This window comes from Bufo gargarizans, chromosome 2 (genome assembly GCF_014858855.1).
Source record: "Bufo gargarizans isolate SCDJY-AF-19 chromosome 2, ASM1485885v1, whole genome shotgun sequence".
Lineage (NCBI taxonomy): Eukaryota > Metazoa > Chordata > Amphibia > Anura > Bufonidae > Bufo > Bufo gargarizans.
This window is the reverse complement of record NC_058081.1, coordinates 605,142,359-605,166,827: the sequence shown is the minus strand read 5'-3', so window position 1 is coordinate 605,166,827 and position 24,469 is coordinate 605,142,359. Positions and strand designations below refer to the sequence as shown.

The 24,469-nt window shown below is 45.1% G+C and overlaps 1 protein-coding gene across 1 annotated transcript in view; it reads right to left on the bottom strand.

The window, feature by feature from the left end:
• Positions 1-277: 277 nt before the first annotated feature.
• Positions 278-24,469, bottom strand: part of LOC122926196 (high affinity cGMP-specific 3',5'-cyclic phosphodiesterase 9A-like) — a 38,021-nt gene continuing 13,829 nt past the window's right edge. Inside the window, exons 5-15 of the mRNA XM_044277577.1 lie at positions 22,717-22,801; positions 21,057-21,131; positions 14,353-14,439; positions 13,623-13,727; positions 13,280-13,362; positions 12,975-13,131; positions 11,515-11,628; positions 10,160-10,264; positions 5,943-6,071; positions 5,651-5,746; positions 278-1,314 (exon numbers count right to left, since the gene is read on the bottom strand). Coding sequence (XP_044133512.1) covers positions 1,246-1,314; positions 5,651-5,746; positions 5,943-6,071; positions 10,160-10,264; positions 11,515-11,628; positions 12,975-13,131; positions 13,280-13,362; positions 13,623-13,727; positions 14,353-14,439; positions 21,057-21,131; positions 22,717-22,801 — 1,105 coding nt within the window. The 3' untranslated portion in view covers positions 278-1,245. The remainder of the gene's footprint in view (positions 1,315-5,650; positions 5,747-5,942; positions 6,072-10,159; positions 10,265-11,514; positions 11,629-12,974; positions 13,132-13,279; positions 13,363-13,622; positions 13,728-14,352; positions 14,440-21,056; positions 21,132-22,716; positions 22,802-24,469) is intronic.

The window sequence follows — 24,469 nt, the reverse complement described above, 5'->3', positions numbered from 1 at the left end:
ATGTACCTACAGTATCTGTGGTGCAGAACAAATGGATGACTGAAAAAACACCCCCTTATTACTAATGGTCGGCATTACAGAAGGTTGTCCTCTAACCTGAATGCCATATATATATATATATATATATATATATATATATATATATAGTGACATCTCAGGGTCACTTAGCTCTCCAGGATTGCTGTCTTCTCCGCTTAGACGGTTGGCACACCTCAAGAAGCCACTCCAACACTGCAGATTTGGGTGCAAACTGGCCTCGACCAGCTTTATTGTCACTTTAACAGCAGACCAAACATAAATCCTAAACACAAATCCCTAGGCCGTCTGGCCACTGACTATACAGTAGTTCTCCCTCTCTATCGGGATCTGGGTCTACCAGCCAGCTCCCCAAAACACAGCACCGTGCTTACCCCACACAGGGTTAGAGGGCCGCAGACTGCTCCTTCCCCAGACTGGGAGCCCTGATTGAGGCGCTCAGCCCACATTTACCCGAGCTCCTCAGCTGGCTGCTAATTCTCTTAATTGCCAGCCTAGCGGCTGCCGACAGTGGGGGAAAATATATTTTCCCAGCTTTTCCTGTTCTCACCCATTCTGTACTGTGACTTGGACATTCTATGCATGATCTAGAGAGCTCAGGATGAGGCCCTCACAGATGGGATAATGCTGCTGTGTACAGAACTGTGAATGGAAGATTAATACATTTTTTTATTATAATTCAACCCGTGGCTGCAGTCTATGGGAGCTCCTGGAATAACCCCATAACCTGCTACCCTGTAAAACCACAAAGATATTAGAAATGTATAGAATTCCTGAACGTGGAGTGAACATCGGACGAAAGTCTGTCTCCAGGAGAAGGCACATTTCCATTCAGAAAATGCAGAGATCTATCAGCTCTGAGGGGCTGCCCAGATCTGTTATTCTAACCTGGCGTCTGAGCATTGAATGGGGCTAATCCTTATTTAATGACTCCCAACATATTCCCCCAAATACCGAGTCCAAAAAGCAGAGAGCTGCACCCCTGCTGTTTAAAGGCGCACAACTGGCAAGGAAAAGGAGACTTAGAACGCCACATCAATTACGTATTTAAGAAAACAGCGCGCGCGCCAGTACATGCAGGACTGCTGGAGAGGTCAGAGCGGAGTAAAATTAATCATCGCCTCGCTCCTACTGATCACACCGGGGGCTCTGGGCCGCACCGCCAGGTTTACACATTTTATTGCACATGGAAAAGTAAATTATACACAGCTACAAGGTTTCTATGTTCCGCTTCGCCTTGCCTCCGCCAGACAGGATCTCTGCCTTCTTCTGCTGGACCTGTGGAGCAAGAACGAAAAAGTACGTTATTTTGTGTGCACAGAAAACAATTTCCAATGGACTCTGTGCTGAGAAGCTTTCACGGTAAATTACAGAGGGAGAACACCATAATGCACTGCCAAACCTTCAGAGCCCATTTCAAAACTTATTTGCCGTGAAGGTACTTTAACAAGTATTCTGCCCCCTGCTGGTGTTACTAATGGCAGCGCTAAATGCTCTACTGGTGTGATATCTATGGTGATTTCCCAGATTTCCCATAAAGCTGTCAGTATGATTCTGTAGAAATAAGGTCAAGCAGAGACACATAGCATTATAAATCATGATAATGCCGTGCGCTCCTGCAAGTCCAGAGCGGAGGATCACACTTGCACACGGAGCGGATTCCTGCAATGGACTCGCTCATGTGAAACAGCCCTTAGGGTCCATTCACACGTCCGCAAAATGGGTCCGGAATGTGCTGTCCGCATCCGCATTTACAGATCCGCACTTCCGTTCCGCAAAAAATAGAACATGTCCTATTCTTGTCCGCAATTGAGTGCCGGTGATGTGCGGTCTGCAAAATGCGGAATGCACATTGCCGTTGTCCATGTTTTGCAGATCCGCAAAACACATACGGATGTGTGAATAGACCCTAAAATGGTAAAAAAATAAGAAATACAAATTATGTGCCCCAAAAATTATACCAGTGAAAAAAATCAAGCCCTCACACAGCTCTGTAGAGGGAAAAAAAACAATGTATGGGTCTGGAGTAGGGATGAGTGAATCGACTTATGATGAAATATCCGAAGTCGATTTGCATAAAGCTTAGTTTTCAGTACAATATTAGAATGTATTGGCTCTGATGAGCTGAAGTAATTATTTTGCGAATTCTCGTGAGACCTTGTGGTACCTTGGAACCGAACCCAAGTTCGGGAAATAGTTTTTTACAGTATAAATCAATTTCTGAAGTTATTATGCAAAGTCTTGCAAGACTTTGCAAAGTAATAACTTTGGCTCATCAGAGCCAATACATTCTAATATTGTACGGAGCGCTTGCTCCATACAGTATTGAAAATGAAGCTTTATGCAATTTTTTTTATTTTACAACAGCTTTTTTCAAAAACAGAAGAACTGACATCAGAGGGGGATGTATACTTTCCGGCTGAAAAAAATGTACAAAAAAAAAAAGCAAAAGCGCTACTAAAAATATACAGCACAAGGTTGATGTTTTTGATGCTTTTTTTTTTGTTATGAAAAAAAGCAAACCGAAAGACAACAAAAGATGTAGTGTAGAAGCAGTCTGTGTATGATGGTGTAGAAGCAGTCTGTGTATGATGATGTGAAAATAATGCAGATAGTGCCATCTAGTGGTAGTCCAGAGGAAGTACACATGCATCTTTTACCTTGTTATACAAGTAATCCCTCAAGACAGAATGGCCTCAAGATGCAATATTTTCAACATACATTCATCTTTCCTTGGCCTTTGTAACTTAAAACCAGAATCAACAATGCCTCAGACTCAGATCCAACCAATCAACATGGCCATTTATAGTTAGTTTTTTTTTTTAAAGCATAACAATATATGACCCACCATAATTTCAGGCGTGTCATGCGGTTTGTCACAGTTAAGAAATATACAGTAAATAAACAGAAACAAAATACAACAACAGACACCAGGAGTTCATATGACGCTCAAAAATGAAGAAAATCTGGAGGTAGATGGTGAGAGGTGTAACAATGGGAGTATGTAGATAGGAGCAATTTGGAGGTGTGAACTAGTAGTGCCATATTTGCTTTCATTCCACAAATACCAGGTCTTATTAAAAGATATGAAGGAGTTAAGGTTAACAGAGGGCGTTAAAGGGAACCTGTCATCAACTTTATGGTGACCTCACTGAGGGCAGCATAAAATAGTGACAGAAATGCTGACGTCAGCGGTCGTCACTCATGAGCTAAATGTAAGTGGTTGCAGAGAACCAGCATCATAATCATTGCAGCCCAGGCCTTGAAAAGAGTCACATCTACCTGAGAAGAGCCCTGGTTATTATAATCTCCTGCTCTCCCCATCTGCTGATGATTGGCAGTTCTCTCCTAGACAGAAAGGGAGAAAACTCGGTAGAAGACTGTCAGTCATCAGCAGGTGGGCAGGAGAGCAGGGATTCATGAATAACCATGACTCTTCTCAGGTGGCCGGGACTCTTTTCCAGGCCCAGTCTGCAATGATTGTGATGTTAGTTCTCGGCAACCACTTACTTTTAACGTATAAATGACAGACCGCTGAAATCAACTTGCCTTATTGCTGCCGTTAGTATGGATAGCATAAAGTTGATGACAGGTTCCCTTTAAGGCTTTCTCATACAGACATGTAGTAGAAACGGTAGACACTACTTCCCCTATAGTAGGAGCCCTATGGTCCTTCCATTGTCTGGTAATCACTAGCTTGGCTATAACTAGTGTTTCAACATGGCCATTTCTTTGGTAAAACACCAGCACCTCTGCAGTACTATATGCCCTGTGCCGCCATTTCTCTGTGCCAGGATGATCTGCCCCTTTTGATGTTAGGTGAGGGCGGCTGGTACACTGTGTACTGTACAGGAAAGACCCTGAAGAAGCTGCTGTCCTCCTCATGCAATGTCATTTACAGCTATATGTATGTGACGTACTTTATGTGGCTTGGTTGTCTGCTTATTTATCTTGAATGTTTATTTTTCTGAAATCTTCATTTTCACTTAGGTCAGGATAATATTTTGGGGCTTTGGAACCAATACCTGTTATTTCATAGAGTTATGGTCACAATTAGGCCCCTTGCAGAGAAGCGTGTCCGGGATAGGTCCGGATGCGTCCCGGTGCATTGCGGCAAACCCGTGTGAGTAGGTACCCAATTGCAGTCAGTTTTGACTGCGATTGCGTTCCGTTGTTCAGTTTTTATCGCGTGGGTGCAATGTGTTTTGCACGCGTGTGATAAAAAACCGACTGTGGTACCCAGACCCGAACTTCTTCACAGAAGTTCAGGTTTGGGTTCAAGGTTGTGTAGATTGTATTATTTCCCCTTATAACATGGTTATAAGGCAGGCATCCTCAAACTGCGGCCCTCCAGCTGTTGCAAAACTACAACTCCCAGCATGCCCGAACAGCCTACAGGTATCAGCCCACAGCAGGGTATTGTGGGAGTTGTAGTTTTACAACAGCTGGAGGGCCGCAGTTTGAGGATGCCTGTTATAAGGGAAAAGAATAGCATTCTGAATACAGAATGCATAGTACAATAGGGCTGGAGGGGTTAAAAAAAAATATATATATTTTTTTTAACTCACCTTAATCCACTTGTTCGCGCAGCCGGCTTCTCTTCTGTCTTCATCTGTGAGGAAAAGGACTTTTGATGACGTCACTGCACTCATCACATGGTCATTCACATGATCCATCACCATGGTGATGGATCATGTGATGAGTGTAGTGACGTCATCAAAGGTCCTTTTCCTCACAGATGAAGACAGAAGAGATGCCGGCTGCGCGAACAAGTGGATTAAGGTAAGTTAAATATTTTTTATTTTTTTTAAACCCCTCCAGCCCTATTGTACTATGCATTCTGCATTCAGAATGCTATTATTTTCCCTTTTAACTATGTTATAAGGGGAAATAATAATGATCAGGTCCCCATCCCGATCGTCACCTAGCAACCGTGCGTGAAAAATCGCACCGCATCCGCACTTGCTTGCGATTTTCACGCAACCCCATTCATTTCTATGGGGCCTGCGTTACGTGAAAAACGCACAAAGAGGAGCATGCTGCGATTTTCACGCAACGCACAAGTGATGCGTGAAAATCACCGCTCATGTGCACAGCCCCATAGAAATTAATGGGTCCGGATTCAGTGCGGGTGCAATGCGTTCACCTCACACATTGCACCCGCGCGGAAATCTCGCCCGTGTGAAAGGGGCCTTAGTGATGAGCGGAGCGAGCTTTGGGTGCTACATCAGAAGTTGCTTTGTTCAAAACTTCGGAATAATACTGTACGGAATCTGCAGGCAGATAGAAAAGCGCACCGGCAGGCTACAAAACCTTCATTTCGTAGACTAAAGCTTCATGCACACGTCCGTGTCAATGTTTCAGTGTGTAAAAAAACGCATCTGGATACCTCCAAACAACAGAAAATGCTATTCTCATCTGCAGTATGGACTAGAATAGGACATGTTCTATAATTTGAGGAACGACCATACGGATCTTGAAATAGCCCTACAGAAATGACCCCATTAAAAAGTGTGCTTAGCGCAGGCAGGGATGAAAAAGAGTCGTGTGAATGGGGCCTTTTCTAACCCGAACGATGCAGGTGGCTGGAATGGTTATCCTGTTATCCACTCACCTCTGCCATTGCCTCTTCCAGCTGCATGAGCTCCTCGTAGTGATCCCTCGCCTCCTGCAGGGGGCACACCATCACCTCTTCTATTTGTGGGAAAAGCTAGAAAAGTGTGATTATAGGTCAGTGGGACAACACTAGTATTAATACATGATATATTATGCTGGAATATCCCCAAATATAAAAGCGTGACAGCTCCTTCTGGTCTGGAGACATAGCCTATATTCGGTTGTCTTCCCTCCTGTCAGTCGATTATTGCCCCTGTTTTTCCCCCATACATTATCATAAGCTCATATACCTTCATGACCGTCTCAAACATCGGAATCAAGACGAATTTAATGAATCCAATCTGGGCCTTTGGTTTTGTGACCTTATCACGGTCCATGAATGGGGTCACGGGGAGACCCTCAGATTTTTCACGATCGCTCTGTAAAGGAAAACATTAGCGTTAAGCTGCTCACATAGCGTCATCCGTCCATGTGAAATCGGAGTAGACTACTCGAGGTCCCTATGTGCCTCGTGTCCTTCTAGAGGATATTACAAGTATTCCCACAGCAGTGGAAGATCAGTGACATCTTCTACTGGTCGTGTGGTCACAGTGTCACATAATTCTCCACATGATTTAGTGAATCATTTTTGCCTCATGCAGTAAAAATTCTTGAGCGTTTATATAACTCTATGTTGTTCCATTCTTCAGTTATTGCTACTAGAAGTTTATTAATAAATCTACAAATGGGTGTTACCAGTTGGGGTGTGCCCTGCGTACTCTAAGGCCCCTTAAACACGAGCGAATTTTCTGCACGGGTGCAATGTGTGACCTGAACGCATAGCACCCGCACTGAATCCTGTGTACATTTTTTTTTGCGCATCAGTTCTGAGTTGCGTGAAAAACGCAGCATGTTCTATATTCTGCGTTTGTCACGCAGCCTTGGCCCCATAGAAGTGAATGGGGCTTCAGTGAAAAACGCATTGCATCCAGAAGCAAGTGCGGATGCAATGCGTTTTTCACTGATGGTTGCTAAGAAATGTTTGTAAACCTTCAGTTTTTTTTATCATGCGCATGAAAAACTCATCAAAACGCATTGTACCCGCACGCAAAAAAATGAACAACTGAACTTGCTTGCAAAATGGTGCGAGTTTCACTGAGCGCACCCTGAACGCATCTGGAGCCAATCTGTCATGTGAAAGAGGCCTAACACTATCCAATCTAGGGTTGTCACGAAAATTTTGAATTTCAGTACCATAAAAAAGTATTGCGATACTCGATACCAAGCGAAAAAAAATAAAAAAAACAAAAAAGCCGTGTGCATTCCGCATTTTATGGAACGCCCGGCTATAATCCGGCATATAATTATCCTATTTTTTGGGGGGAAAAGGTGACAAAAAAAAATGGTGAATCGCGCATTTATATATTTTTTTCTGTTATGGCGTTCACTGCATAGGAGATTTTTTTAAAATATTTTAATAGTTTGTACTTTTCGGACATTTATTGCTTATATATTTTATATGTAAAATTGGGAAAGGGGGGGATTTATACTTAATATTTTGGTGTTTTTAAAAAAAATATATATACAGTACAGACCAAAAGTTTGGACACATCTTCTCATTCAAAGAGTTTTCTTTATTTTCATGACTATGAAAATTGTAGATTCACACTGAAGGCATCAAAACTATGAATTAACACATTTGGAATTATATACATAACAAAAAAGTGTGAAACAACTAAAGATATGTCATATTCTAGGTTCTTCAAAGTAGCCCCCTTTTGCTTTGATTACTGCTTTGCACACTCCTGGCATTCTCTTGATGAGCTTCAAGAGGTAGTCACCTGAAATGGTTTTCACTTCACAGGTGTGCCCTGTCAGGTTTAATAAGTGGGATTTCTTGCCTTATAAATGGGGTTGGGACCATCAGTTGCGTTGTGGAGAAGTCAGGTGGATACACAGCTGATAGTCCTACTGAATAGACTGTTAGAATTTGTATTATGGCAAGAAAAAAGCAGCTAAGTAAAGAAAAATGAGTGGCCATCATTACTTTAAGAAATGAAGGTCAGTCAGTCCGAAAAATTGGGAAAACTTTGAAAGTGTCCCCAAGTGCAGTCACAAAAACCATCAAGCGCTACAAAGAAACTGGCTCACATGCGGATCGCCCCAGGAAAGGAAGACCAAGAGTCACCTCTGCTGCGGAGGATAAGTTCATCCGAGTCACCAGCCTCAGAAATCGCAGGTTAACAGCAGCTCAGATTAGAGACCAGGTCAATGTCACACAGAGTTCTAGCAGCAGACACATCTCTAGAATAACTGTTAAGAGGAGACGGTGTGAATCAGGCCTTCATGGTAGAATATCTGCTAGGAAACCACTGCTAAGGACAGGCAACAAGCAGAAGAGACTTGTTTGGGCTAAAGAACACAAGGAATGGACATTAGACCAGTGGAAATCTGTGCTTTGGTCTAATGAGTCCAAATTTGAGATCTTTGGTTCCAACCACCGTGTCTTTGTGCGACGCAGAAAAGGTGAACGGATGGACTCTACATGCCTGGTTCCCACCGTGAAGTATGGAGGAGGAGGTGTGATGGTGTGGGGGTGCTTTGCTGGTGACACTGTTGGGGATTTATTCAAAATTGAAGGCATACTGAACCAGCATGGCTACCACAGCATCTTGCAGCGGCATGCTATTCCATCCGGTTTGCGTTTAGTTGGATCATCATTTATTTTTCAACAGGACAATGCCCCTAAACACACCTCCATGCTGTGTAAGGGCTATTTGACCATGAAGGAGAGTGATGGGGTGCTGCGCCAGATGACCTGGCCTCCACAGTCACCGGACCTGAACCCAATCGAGATGGTTTGGGGTGAGCTGGACCGCAGAGTGAAGGCAAAAGGGCCAACAAGTGCTAAGCATCTCTGGGAACTCCTTCAAGACTGTTGGAAGACCATTTCAGGTGACTACCTCTTGAAGCTCATCAAGAGAATGCCAAGAGTGTGCAAAGCAGTAATCAAAGCAAAAGGTGGCTACTTTGAAGAGCCTAGAATATGACATTTTCAGTTGTTTCACACTTTTGTGTTATGTATATAATTCCACATGTGTTAATTCATAGTTTTGATGCCTTCAGTGTGAATCTACAATTTTTATAGTCATGAAAATAAAGAAAACTCTTTAAATGAGAAGGTGTGTCCAAACTTTTGGTCTGTACTGTAGATATATTTTTTTACTTACTATTTTCCCCCTTAGGGGCTACAACCTGGGATCTTTTAATCCCTTGTCCTAGTCACCGTAATAGAGCTCTATCAGGGTGAATAGGACTTCACACTCTCCCTGCTGCCCTGTGCATAGTACACACAGCAGCAGGGAGGTTACCATGGCAGCCAGGGCTTCAGTAGTGGCTGCCATGGTAACTGATCGGAGCCCCAGGATTACACTGCTGGGGCTCCGATCACTACTGCCACTGCACAACCAATGAAGAGGGGGAGAAGGGACCCTGTGGCCACTGCCACCAACGATTATAATACTGGGGGGGGTGCACTGCGCCACCAATGTTATTAATACCGGGGGGGGGGGGGGGGCGCACTGCGCCACCAATGAAGATAATTAATGTTTAGTACAAATAGAGGAGGCGGGTGCCGACAGCAGAATCACATAGCCGGCACCCCACCTCTATGACAGGGAGCTGCGATCAACTCCTCAGTTATCTTCATTGGAGGCACAGTGGTCACAGTCCCTCCCCTCCTCCGCCCCTCTCTCCTCCCACTGGTGGCAGCAGCAGCACAGGGGAGATAGAGACTGCCTCCTTCTCCCCTGTGCTGCTGAGGGAACATGGCGCGCACTGAGAGCAGCACGTGCCGTGTTCTCTGATACTAGGCTGCACTACTGCGCAGCCTAGTATCGGTAAAAGGCAAGTCCCGATATCTAATTCATACCGGTACAAAAGTATTGATTGGGTATTGATAATTTGATACCCGATGCAACCCTAATCCAATTAATGCTGCCAGTGTCAGACGATGCAGGAACACCCCCCCCCCCCCCCCAACTGGTAACACCCATTTGTAGATTTATTAATAAACGTCTAGTAGTAATAACTGAGGAATGGAACAACGTAGAGTTATATAAAAGCTGCTAAAAAAAAAATATTACATGGGGAATGTAAGTAGTTACTAAACAGACATGTCAGGAGAGGTGACAGCTCCTCTTAACACTGCAGCAGAAACATAATTCATTGTCGTTGGGTAGACTCGGTAATGTCTGCTGCATGGTTCCCTTTCATCAAGAACATTCACTGGCAGGAGGCAGAGATCATGAAAATATTCTAATATTCAAAATTATTGGGCATGTTTCAGGTGATTTGTATGTTCCTTTTTCCACCCATCTCTATATAATAAACATGCAGGTATTTTTGTTGAATGGTGATTTTTTTTCTATGAGCAGTAACCTGTTTTCACCTGTAGGTGTCACTCTTGCAGCACAGGATGAGTCTGGTGCATACTACCAGACCATCATACATAATGGGTCATACAGACCTGCATGAAATACTCCTCAAGCAGACAGTCCACCCAGGGCTCCGCCACCTCTGTGGGGCGCACTTCATTGGAGATATCGCAGCATTTTATCAGCAACATCTGCAGCTGAGAGAGAGAATGGAACATCCCCGGTCAGTACAAGGAGAACCTCCCCAGCATGGGGCTTGCTGGGCATTGCTTTAGGAGGGAAAAATGACCCACACATCCACTATATTCCTGCAGTGTCACAAAGCGAATACCTGAGACAATGGAGAACACTTTTCTCATTCTATGTATATGATGAAAATCCACAAGTTGCATCCAATGGGCACACTTTACCATTTATATTGTATTCTCTATCTTTGTTTCATGCACTGCTCTGTCCTATTTAGACTTAAAGGGAGCCTGTCACCAGGATTTTGTGTATAGAGCTGAGGACATGGGCTGCTAGATGGCCACTAGCACATCTGCAATACCCAGTCCCCATAGCTCTGTGTGCTTTTATTGTGTGAAAAAAAGTTTTGATCCATATGCAAATGAACCTCATATGTGTCCTGTATCCGGAGATGAGTCCAGCGGAAAGGAGCCCAGCACCGCCCCCCGTCCTCCGAATCTCCTCCTTGCTGGCTGACGTCACAGAGCTGGAGCGCCGAAATCTCGCGATGCGCGAGCTAGCGCATGCGCAGTGTCGGCATCATGTTCATTCCCTGTGCTGGCATCAGCACAGGGAACGAACTACGCATGCGCTAGCTCGCGCATCGCTAGATTTCGGCGCTCCAGCTCTGTGACGTCAGCCAGCAAGGAGGAGATTCGGAGGACGCGGGCGGTGCTGGGCTCCTTTCCGCTGGACTCATCTCCGGACACATATCAGGTTAATTTGCATATCGATCAAAACGTTTTTTTAACACAATAAAAGCACAGAGAGCTATGGGGACTGGGTATTGCAGATGTGCTAGTGGCCATCTAGCAGTCCATGTCCCCAGCTCTATGGCCAAAATCCTGGTGACAGGTTCCCTTTAAAGCTATGGTCATCCAGAGCTTCCAGTATCATTACTAGAATTTGAGTAGATGGCTGTGTAGAAAAGGGATTAGATTTATATGCACGGATGTGTCTAAAGGTTCTCTGAAGATATGCAGCGTGATCACGGGGGCAGGGAGGTTTTTACACTTTGTGACACTTAGATTGTGCTTTGCCGCAGTTTTGGAAAAATTGCTGCAAAAGTTGCGACATATGAATGAATCCTTACAGTAAAAAAGCGTTGTGAGAGGAGACTATAACTGTGTAGATTTATTTACTAAGCTATAAAAAAGAGGAGCAAATCACACAGACTATACAGAATATTACAAGGCTCCGCAGAGACCACTCAGGGACTTACGGTTTTCACATGTTCCTCATTACTGAAGTCAAAATTGGAAACAATCTGTTTAAAGGATTCCAAGATGTCGCCGTGCCGAGCCATGTCAGTTGCTAAAATCAGGCGAATAATAGACTGTAGGAAAAGTCCCCAAAAATACCCCAAAATGAGAACTTGTCACATTTACACATCACAGGTGACATTTACAGACATAGTCATCTCACCAAATTAAGTGAGACCCCCACCCCAACAGACACATCAGTGAATGGTGGTGTGAGCTGTTCTCTACATGTGTATAGAGTCCGTAATACAAGCTGGTACCAGTCAACTTAATATGATATTGGGACTGTAAGCAGGGGTCGGGGGTCCACCACCAATGAGGCCAGGTGAGGCGATCGCTTCAGGCAGCACCAGGTAGGGGCAAGAGGGGGGCAGCAGAAGGGCCATGGGCAATGATCGCTTTCATTGTGGAAACGCTCATCTCTACATATTCAACTGCATTGCTGTACACAGGACAGCAATACAATACAGCTGAATGCTGCAACGGGCATGTGAGCAATGTCTCCCTGGCCCACCGTTTCCTCTAATAGTCTTTAGTTCTAGTTCTTGTAGCCTATCAGAGGCCGGTGTCATCGTTATCGCACTGCCTGAGCCGAGCATTTCAGTTTTCACCTCAGCCAGCAGAAAAGCTAGGTTCACCCCTGGCAGTGGTGAACTGGGCATAGATGCTACAGAAAAATGTTTCAGTGGGCCGATGTAAATGGGGGCGCTCAAGCTCTCCTCAAGGCTGGTTGCTGGATACATAATGATCCCATGCCCTTAGTATTACCGTAATTAATACTAGAAGCATCAGGTAATAATGCACTTGGCTGGTGCCCTCCTGAATATAGCTGTATCACCGTCCTCAGGACTGTGATACAGTTGAATACTGCGGGCGGTTCTGTTTTGTGCTGCACTGTGGTATTTGGTTCTGCTGGGGCGGTATTTTGTGCTGCACTGTGGTATTTGGTTCTGCTGGGGCGGTATTTTGTGCTGCACTGTGGTATTTGGTTCTGCTGGGGCGGTATTTGGTTCTGCACTGTGGTATTTGGTTCTGCTGGGGCGGTATTTTGTGCTGCACTGTGGTATTTGGTTCTGCTGGGGCGGTATTTTGTGCTGCACTGTGGTATTTGGTTCTGCTGGGGCAGTATTTTGTGCTGCACTATGGTATCTGGTTCTGCTGGGGTGGTATTTTGTTCTGCACTGTGGTATTTTGTTCTGCTGGGGCGGTATTTTGTTCTGCACTGTGGTATTTGGTTCTGCTGGGGCGGTATTTTGTGCTGCACTACTGTATTGCTGGTCCCTTCTACTTGTGTCGCACCGCCTTTTGTCAATTTGAACCTGCTTACAGCAAGGGGCCTCTTTTAGGTTTTTTTTTCCACGTTAAGTTCCCAGTCCTCCCCTGACTATAAGATAAAATTCCAGTGTTCCCAGTGTCTGACCTGACGCATCTGCTTGAAATGCTCGGGGGAAATATTGGAGAAGATGTTGTTTTCTGGCTGTGCCAGAATTTGGAATGCCACTGCGCAGTGATGGTTCTCCAGAGGAGATATATCATTGTAACGAATCGCCAGCTCGGTGTGGGCGTTGATCTGGTACCTGAAACAACATTGTAGTCATCAATTTCTGTTCATAGACTCCCAGAGGCTAGGCACAAGAGATTGCCATCTACAGTATGTTTTTGCTTATTGCAGTAGATGGCAATGACTTGGGCTGGGATTTATGGGTTGTGTAGAGATAAACTGACGTGTTGTTGTATCCTGGGTGGTCAAGATCATGACACACTGCGGCCGTCATAAGAACCCCCAACTCCACAAGCGACAGCCGGCCCTGAATAGGGGTGAAAAATACATGTGAGGATGGTACATGTTGGACACAGAGCATTGTGCTGCAGGATCGGTGTGAAATAATAAAAGGTAGGAGAAGCTAAACCTGTAGATGCCAGTCCTGCAGTTTCTGGGAAAGTTGGGTGACCACCAGTATAACTGCCACAAGGGTCATCACCCAGCTCCGCTAGTAAAAATGAGTGAGCTTTAAAGACCGCCATATTGGTAGTCACCCAGCCTTTCAGCATCAGATATTATCCAGACCTGGAGCTTGCAGAGGTGAATCATCCCATACATCATCTGCGTCACACAGAAGCAGTGCCGGAAGTTGTGGAACGGGTTGGTTCTGTAATTTTCCTGGATGCACAACTGTGAAGGCAAATCATAATATTAGTGAATAACATCTGTATTCAATGCTGCCACCCAGCAATCTAACTAGTTACGCCATGCTATGAGGAGGCTACCTCTCTCTTATCAATCAGGAGCTATAATGGTGGCCAAATTTGTCGTCACCCAGGATGTGTTGCTGAGATTTTACCCGACAGAGGTGAAAAAGCTTTAAAAAATATCACTATCCGGCATCATCCATACGAGGCCTATCCGGTATGAGGACATGGTTAGGGCTCGGTCACATCTGCTCGCTGTTACTCATTTACTTTGTTCTGCTCTGTTATAAGGAAACAACTAAAAAGATGGAAGAGTCTATCAAATGACGACACCAATGACTTCTAATGGACCTCATTGACTATAATAGGGTCCATCAAGTTTCCTTCTTGGGTTCCTGCATTTTACAGTGCAGCATCCTGGACTATTCTGTATGAATATGCAATGGAGGCTTCTAACGAAACATCCACCACAAATGTGAACACGGTCTTATCAGCTCTGCCCCCATTAATAACACGAGAGCGCTACCTGTCCCCTGTGGGTGTATTGATACATCAATGTCACTACTCCAGATCCTGGCAGCCGGTTTGGCTTATTTCGGGGTACGTACCAGCCAGCGCTTCAGGGTCATGGGGTTCATGTTGAATTCCAGAACAAGTCCAAGGTCATGATACATAAACTCCAGACAGCTCAGCATCTGTGCAGACAGTAAGGAGATGTGAGCAGCCGTATGTCACCACCTGCCCAATATATGACTGCACTTATAGACTGTGTGCAGGGAGGTGGGTGCAGCTACCTGGACATTATGGAGGTCATTTACCTTGCTCGTCTGTTTTTTAGAGTGCGATTAGACCAGCGTAGAAGATTAGCCTGTCACTATTAAGCATAGTATTTACAGTATAAAGAGTTGCACAGTAGGTGATGAATAAGGCTACTTTCCCACTTGCAGCAGAGTGATCCGGCAAGCAGTTCCGTCGCCGGAACTTGCTGCCAGATCCGGCAAAACGTATGCCAACTGACAGGATCCTGATCCGTCTTAAAAATGCATTGCAAGAACGGATCCGTCTGTCCGTTTGTCATACGAACAAACGGATCTGTTTCAATTTTTTTTCACATTTTTAGGACGGATCCGGCATTCCGGTATTTTGAATGCCGGTTCCGGCTCTAATACATTCCTATGGAAATAAATTCCAGTGTTCTGTCAGAAAACCTTAAATCGTCAGATTCCCTTACCCCACGTGACTTCAGAGGGTGTGCGCCTCCGCGCAGTACCACAGGCCGGCGCCTCCGCGCAAGCGCAGTACCAGGACATGGGTAAATTGAAATTACAGTGAGTGTTGACTCATGGAGGCTCGCATGGACACCACTCGTGTCCTCTCAGGGGTAAGGAGATCTGACGGTCTTTTGTCTTGTTAAATCTCCTTACCCTCACACTGCGCATGCGTGGATTGTAAAATCTCCTTACCCTCACTACACAGCGTGCTTCAGATTCATTGATGGCTGGCTTCAATCCGCGCATGCGCAGTGTGAGGGTAAGGAGATTTAACAAGACAAAAGACAGTCAGATCTCCTTACCCCTGAGAGCGCACGTGCGGTTGGGTGCACGCGCGGTGTGCGTGCTCATGTCCATGAGTCAACGCTCACTGTAAGTTTAACTTACCCATGCTCTGGTACAGCTCTTTCGCGGAGGTGCCGTGCCATGATACTGCGCTTGCGTGGAGGCGCACACACCCCAAAACACCCCCGGAAGTCACGTGGGGTAAGGGAATCTGACGATTTAAGGTTTTCTGACAGAACACCGGATCCGGCATTCAGGCAAGTCTTCAGTTTTTTTGGCCGGAGATAAAACCGTAGCATGCTGCGGTTTTATCTTTTGCCTGATCAGTCAAAACGACTGAACTGAAGACATCCTGATGCATCCTGAACGGATTACTCTCCATTCAGAATGCATGGGGATAAAACTGATCAGTTCTTTTCCGGTATTGAGCCCTTTTGACGGAACTCAGTGCCGGAAAAGAAAAACGCTAGTGTGAAAGTACCCTTATGCAATGCGTCTCTGTATTCATCAGGGCGCAGGTGGATCGTGTGCAATTAGACTACTCATTGGTCGGCTCATAAATTAGGTCATAAATTAGATTTTTTAAAAGTCGCAGCCATATACACATGTTTTATGTTTGTTTAAAGGAGCATGTCTACCAGAAGGTGCAACTTTTTTAAAGAAAGTTCTCTCACAGTCCAACACTAAGCAGACAAAGAAACTCGCCCCTGAAGTGGAGTAAAATTTAGAATGTTTTTGTGCCTAATTCATGTGTAAAAAAGTCGCAACTACATAAATAGGCCCCATAAAAAACGCCACCAGAATTAATCCAAGACTGCAAATCCAAGACTGGAAATGCCTCCAAAATAGACACATTCATTAAATGGGCCCAAAAATGTGTCTAAATTAGGAAAATTTCTAAACGCTATTATAAATGACCCCCAATATGTCAGCCATTAACCTTTGCCTGCTGAATTCCCTCTCCCATTGCTATGGTGAACCTTAGGGCTTGGAGGCTGGGATAATGTTTTATATAGTTTACACAGGCAGCCTCTAAGAACTACAACACCCATCATGTCTTAACCTGGTGTCCACTGGTCCCAGTAATGGACAGGCACCACAGTGGGCACCAGTGTACATCTCGCTAACATCATCACAAGAGGACAGGTCATTGCCCCCACAAGATCAGAACACTCCTTTCCTAAAATATTCTATGTTGCTGTGACACTCAGTCATCTCTTTCGTCTTTATTCCCCTCCTCAGATTGTGGCTTAGGCCTCTTTCACACTTGCATTGTCCCGGGACGGCGTGTACTCCACTTGCCGGAATTACACGCCGGATCCGGAAAAACGCAAGTGTACTGAAAGCATTTGAAGACGGATCCGTCTTCTAAATGCTTTCAGTGTTACTATGGCACCCAGGACGCTATTAAAGTCCTGGTTGCCATAGTAGGAGCGGGGAGCGGGGGAGCGGTATACTTACAGTCCGTGCGGCTCCCGGGGCGCTCCAGAATGACGTCAGAGCGCCCCATGCGCATGGATGACGTGCCATGCGATCACGTGATCCATGCGCTCGGGGAGCCCTGACGTCACTCTGGAGCGCCCCGGGAGCCGCACGGACGGTAAGTATGCTGCTCCCCCGCTCCCCACTACACTTTACCATGGCTGCCAGGACTTTAGCGTCCTGGCAGCCATGGTAACCATTGAGAAAAAGCTAAACGTCGGATCCGGCAATGCGCAGAAACAACGTTTAGCTTAAGGCCGGATCCGGATCAATGCCTTTCAATGGGCATTAATTCCGGATCCGGCCTTGCGGCAAGTCTTCAGAATTTTTGGCCGGAGCAAAAAGCGCAGCATGCTGCGGTATTTTCTCCGGCCAAAAAACGTTCCGGTCCGAAACTGAAGACATCCTGATGCATCCTGAACGGATTTCTATCCATTCAGAATGCATGGGGACACTCACTGACGCACAATTCATATCAGCGCTTAGATTACATTTTCTTTGCAAATCACCTACTGTCCTCGGTTACTGAGGCCAAGATTGGTAACATAACCATTTCCGACCATGCGCCGGTGAGTGTGAGGGTGAGATTCAATGAGCTGCCTCCGAGAACCTGGGTCTGGAGATTAAATGAGACGCTCCTAGAGGAGGAATCCCATAAAAAGGCCATTGAACAGTGCCTCATTAATTACTTCTTAGAGAACACTAGCGAACTTACTAGGGAGACGTCATTGTGGGAGGTTCATAAGGTTGTAATCAGAGGGGAGCTCATTAGTCTAGGCTCTAGTGCCAAGAAACGGAGACAGAAACAACTAGATTCCCTCCTTCAACAGATCTCCACACTAGAAATCCTCCACAAGAAAACAAAAAGAGAAGAGGACCTGGTGTCACTTAAGTGTCTAAGGCTTAAGGTTATTGACCTTTTGAACATTAGGGCGGCTAGGGCCTTGAAGACGTTACGATTCAAACAATATCTTCATGGAAACAGAGGTTCTAAATTAGTCTCCAACCTTATTAAAAACCAAAGGAACAAATCCTTTATTCAGGCCATCAAATCTGCTTCGGGCCTCCGACTCATCAATACCCCGGCGATAGCCCAGGAGTTTTGCTCCTTTTACTCGAACTTATATAACCTCCCGGTACCCCTCACTGACCAGCAAATTGAGGCTCGTTCATCTGAGTTTCTCAGCTCCATCAACATCCCAAGGTTAGCCGTGGAGGACATACATAGGATACTTCAGCCGTTCACATTAGAAGAGGTGGAAAAAGTACTTATGTCCATCCCCTCAGGTAGGAGCCCTGGGCCTGACGGCTTTCCAATTTCTTATTATAAAAAATATAAAGACATATTGGTGCCTCACTTTGCTTCAGCTTGTAATCTTCTCCTTAGGGGTGGCTCTCTGACCCCACAGGCTCAGGAAGCACACATCACGATTATACATAAAGACGGGAAGGATAAAGAGGCATGTGGAAGTTACAGGCCAATCTCGCTCCTGAATACTGACCTGAAGTGGTGGGCTAAATTGCTTAACAGCAGGATGTCGGTGTTGCTTCCTGGGCTTGTGGGCGAAGAACAAGTAGGATTTGTTTCAGGTAGAGAGGGCAGGCATAACATCAGCAGAGTTATACATACGATTACCCACTCCATCAAATCTAATTCTCCCCTTGTGCTTTTAGGCACTGATGCGGAAAAGGCGTTCGATAGGGTCAGCTGGACCTACATGGGTAAAGTATTACAAGCTTTTGGTTTCCCAGAGGACTTTATCAGTGCTATTTTTACACTTTACTCTGCACCATCAGCGAGAATACTAGTCAACGGCACCCTATCGAACGCCTTCCAAATTAGAAATGGCACCCGCCAAGGTTGTCCATTATCCCCCACCTTATTTGTCCTCACTCTAGAGACACTTCTGCTTAAATTCCGCCAATCTTCCACGATTAAAGGGGTGAAACTAGGTAACTTCGTCCACAAGATGGCCGCCTTTGCGGATGACCTGCTGCTCTTTCTATCTAATCCGGAACAGGCGTTGCCGGAGGTTATGCAGGTTTTTGAGTCCTTTGGGGTCATCTCCAATTTTAAGATTAACTTTGATAAGTCGGAGGCCCTTGGCATTTCCCTTCCTACTGCCCTGCGTACTAAAGTCAAAGCCCTTGCACCATTTAAGTGGCCAGCACATGCGATAAAATATTTGGGAGTGATGATCCCGACGAACCCCAAGTTGCTCTTCAGTTTTAATTTCCCCCCGCTGCTAGCCAAAGTTACCTCAATTCTCTCTAGGAGCAGCTCTCCTTTCCTGACCTGGTTAGGCAGGAAAAATGTACTCACCACATATATCCTGCCGTTGATTCTCTATACCTTGAGAGCCTTGCCCATCTCAATACCGATGAGCTTCCTCAATAAACTACAATCTATTATGAGCAGGTACCTTTGGGACAAGAAGAGCCCCAGAATGTCCTTCCGTCTCCTTTCCCGAAGGAAGAAATATGGGGGTATTTCCCTCCCTGACCTATTGACCTACATACAGGCCATTAGCCTGGAAAGATGGCTTAAGCTTGCCAGACAAGAGACACACTGTATGCATATCGACCTTGAATTAGCATTGTTGGGTAGGGAGCTGTTTCATAGGCTATGGGCACCCGAGAGAGCAGGAGAAGAAATCAAAATTGTAAGCGTACTTACCAAAGCGATGCTTCAATATTGCCATAGGTTCTCGGGGTTAACTTCCACTCAGGACAAGATTTCCCCACTAGCCCCTATCTCAGTCATCCCCACATTAATATTTCCACGTATTCAGTCTCCATCAGACATCTGGTTATCAATGTCACATCACAGAGTAGGAGACATGAAGAGGATACAGACCTCATGCGATTTCTATACTGCCCTCTCGGGTGCTCCTGCTCTTGGTACAGACTTTATCCAAATTAACGACTTTGAGAACGCTTGTAAGCAATTTATGTCATCTAAGTACATCCCATTGCCTGATCCGTCATGGTTAGAAAATTTTGTGTTGCTCCCTCACCTACCCCATAAATGCACTACACTCATATATAGGCAGATTCTAAAAGCGAGAGACTCTAACACACCACCTTGGGTCGCTGAGTGGGGAAGAGAGCTTCAACTTGTGTTCAGTGATGCTGAAATCCTCACATGGTTTTTCCAAATGCATTAAAATCCGAGAAAATTCTGTCAAAACAGCGATGCGATGGTATAGAACCCCTGAGTACCTCTTTAAAATCCGTCTGCTATCCACGGATCTCTGCTGGAGATGTCATGCTGCCACTGGTTCCATGTCTCATATCTGGTGGTCCTGTCCTGCCATCAAATCTTTCTGGGCGGATGTAGAATCTGCCATTAACTTGATTTGTACAATGACCTTGAAGCTCTCTGCTCCGCTAGTACTTCTTTGGATGCCCACCTCCGATTTCCAACCCGGAAAAAATAATTTAGCTACTCACTTACTTATGGCTGCAAAGCTTTTGATTCCAGTTAAATGGAGAACAGTTGATCTACCAACGCTGAGGATGTGGCGTGACAGGGTCCATCAAATATGTCAGATGGAGGAGCTGATAGGTTGGGCTTATCACAATAGAAATTGATTTCTGCAGGTTTGGCAACCATGGCTTGACTATAGATCAAACCTTCTCAATTCCCGACTGCGGGAATCTGACTAGCATTGCTGGTGGATGGTCACCTTTCACAATAGATGGTCAACACCCCTTCCATTTCCGCTTCCCTCTTCTCTCTTTCCTCTCTAATTTGTCCATTGATGGCGATATAGTTCGGATATGCTATACCATGCCTTTGATATAGTAAACAATATTACCTCTATGGATATCTGTAAACAATAGTACCTTTATGGATATGTCTGAGCAGATTATAAACTCCATCCTTGGGTCGACACACTGTTGGGTTTGTTACTCCCTTTCTCCCTCCCTATTGATGTGTTATGTGTTGAATGTATCCAGAAGCATTGTAAGATCAATCATTTCAGGGGCCCTTAGCCCCAGAAAAGTGGTTGTCACACCCTAGCCTGTACTGTCAGGTTCTACCTTCGCTGATTCATGCCTAGATTTCATTGTGATGTGACGGTCGCTGTACTGCGCTACATGCGACATGATGATTGTTTACTCGCTTATCTAATAAAAAGAGATTTCAAACAGAATGCATGGGGATAATCCTGATCAGGATTCTTCCGGCATAGAGCCCCGACGACGGAACTCTATGCCGGAAGAAAAGAACACAAGAGTGAAAGAGCGCTTATTATTTCCAAACAAACCTCATTGTATTCCCAGTGCCAGACGTCAAAGGTGGGTTTCTTCAAGGTCTCGATGGTTTCAGAAGACAACGTATACTGTGGAACCAAAGATACCTCAATATCACCTGTGTATCACATACAGCATTTCACTCCTATAAAAAACTGTGGTTAGAGGGGTTTCTGAGATTTAAATATTGATGCCCTATCCTCAGGATTGGCGGGTTTCCGACTCCCGACACCTTGCTGATCAGCTGTTTGAGGAGCTGGCGAGTGCCACAGCCTCTTTGCACAGCATCGTCCATTGGATAGCACTGTGCTTGGTATCACAGCTCAGGCCCGTTCACTTGAATAGGACTGAGCTGCGCCCAGGCCATGTGACCAATGTGACGTCACTGGCCTAGAAAGAGGCCACATCACTCACCAGATTGCCGCAGCCTCTTCAAACAGAAGAACGGTGTGGATGTTGTGAGTTGGACCTTCACTGATCTGACGTTGATGACCTGTTCTGCGGATAGGTCATCAATATCTAAATCTCAGACAACCCCTTTACTTTTATAATTTTACAGTCCACAGGACATTGGTTATCTACATGTACTGTGAGCCCGGTCAAATATGCATAGTTGCCAACTGTCCCAAATTAGCAGGAACTTTCCCTGATTTGCTGAGACAGTCCAGGCAAATTCAGGCTGTCCCAGGCCAATAATAGGCGGGGCTAGCGATAACCTTACCTATAAGTGGGTGTTTCTGGGTGGGGTTGGGACATTCTTGGGGCAGGGTTTTGGATGCCCTCGATTGTACCAACCTAAACGTTGGTAAGTATACATATGTCTGACTCTTAAAGGGGCCATCTGGGAATATATACAGATGGCTAGATGTGCTCCTTCTTCCTAATACTTCTAGAATATTTCAGTTGGAATCCAGTGAAGAATCGCTCACTTGTCCATACATCACAACAGGCAATAAGACATTTTCATGGATTAGAGCGGTAGAAGTTGATTGCCTATTCTGGAAATTCTACAATAACTACATTGGGGCACATTTACTAATCCTATAGATGTCTTCTAGACCTGCAGCAGATTCATCACAGGGGCTTAGGCTGGGGGATGAATGTGTTGCAGAGACAGACATTTTTCTCTGACTCTCCAACTAGTGGTTGGCTTACTGTGATGAGACATTTTACACCAGAATGGTGATACCATTTTGATGCAAAGGGTTGGATATTAAGCCACGCCCCCTGTCAGGGCACACCCCTTTGTCAGACTAGGTGCAGATCATTTCTTTTAACCTAGATTCTCCAAATTACATCACATTTTGCTTCAATTTAAAGCTAAATCTAGGTGTACTCACATTAGTAAATGTGTGGCAGTGTAACTTCATACACAGAGGCGTAGCGATAGGGGAAGCGGCTGGTTTGTCATGGTCCACTCAACAGTATTATACAATGACAGTATATACAGTATATTTTAGTAGGAAACAGACAGAGCGGCTGGCGAGCCTGGTCTGAGAGAGCGCAATCTTGATTAGTCACAGGCGTGGGGGTTGTACAAAAGTAGAGGGTTGCAAAGAAGTTTCTAGTTACGCAACTGTTCATACATGTAGATGAGTAACAAGCTGGATGATGTCAATGCCTGTGCCTCGCGTCACCTTGACTTGTATATGTATTTTGCAGTCACTGGTTTACCTTGGGATAATTGGGAACATCTCTGCGGCGGTCTATCCGGATGATGTCTTCAGAGCGGGAATATTTACAGGGACAGCTCAGTCTGCTGGAAAAGACAGAACGTGTAAGAGGTTTATAAGGGGTTGTCCATGTGTTTAATATTTATGACCTATCCTCAGGATAGGTCATCAGTATCAGATTGGCAGGGGTCCAACCAATCAGCTGTGTTCCTGTGAGCTTACCAACCACAGTGCCATACACTGCCTAGTCAATGCAGGGTGGACGTGCCTAAGGCTCAAGAAAATAGCGCGCAATAGGGTAGTACTTCCTAACTCTTAGATAGGACAGAATTAAATACTTAGTGATTAGAGGCTCACCTTTACAAGTTGTGCTAAGATAGGGACAACTCTATTGTAGTCGTATCAGATGAAGAAATAGTTGCCTTGACATGTTACCAATAACATGTCACAACAGTTCAAACTTCTTTTTATTCCAATAAGATAGATTTGCAATAAAAACAACGCGTTTCGGGGAATTAAGATCCCCTTCCTCGGGTTAAAAAAATGAGTATACACATAAAGTACATAGGGCCTTATTCTATATGCTAAGGTCTGAGTTCAGATCAAGTCTGTATGTGATATTAAGAAAACATGTCATTGCTATACTATGCTGTAAGATTATATCATTGCGATTATTGGCGATGTTAATAAAAAAATGATCTGATAAAAAAAAAAAAAAAAAAAAAAAGAAGTTTGAAACTCAAGTTTGCCTTGAGCAGAATTTCTTCTATTATTCATACACTGCCTAGTGGCTGTGTATGCTATTGCACCTCAGCCCCATTAACTTGAAATGGGCTGAGCTGCGCCTAGGCCATGTGACCGATAAACATGACATCACTGGCCTAGTGAGAAGCCACCGAAGCGCTGCAGTCTCTTCAGATGATCGTCAGGGGTGCTGGGAGTCGGACCCCCATCAATCTGATATTGATGACCTACCCTGAGCAGCGGCGTAGCTATAAGGGAAGCAGGGGAACGGCTACTTGGGACCCGAACTCAGAAGGGCCCCAACCAGAAGGAGGACTAAAAGATTTTCTTGTCAGGGCCCCCTCAACAGTATAACACAACAACATTATATATGATGACAATATATACAGTGACATGACATACAGTATGTATAGGAAACGGACAGAGTACCTGCCAGGTCTGGACTGAGATCGCTCTAGCTGCAGGAGTGGAGGTTGCACAGGAGGAGAGGGATGCAAAGAAGTTGCTGGGGGGAGGGGGCCCTTTCAAAAAGTTGATGTAGGGCCCTATAATTTCTAGTTACTCCACTGATCCAGAGGGTAGGCCATCAATATCAAAATCTCAGACAACCTCTTTTATCAATGTATCCATGTCCATTAAACGCAGCCATGTTCCACACAGTGACATTTGTAATATCCATTTAACATAGCAGTACCGATATAATAACTCCTGTCACATGTAATATTCACATAGCACAGCAGTACCCCACATAGTGACACCTGCAATCATGTGATGACCATGTAACACAGCAGTACCCCACATAGTGACACCTGCAATCATGTGATGACCATGTAACGCAGCAGTACCCCACATAGTGACACCTGCAATCATGTAATGACCATGTAACACAGCAGTACCCCACATAGTGACACCTGCAATCATGTAATGACCATGTAACACAGCAGTACCCCACAGTGACACCTGCAATCATGTAATGACCATGTAACAAAGCAGTACCCTACATAGTGACA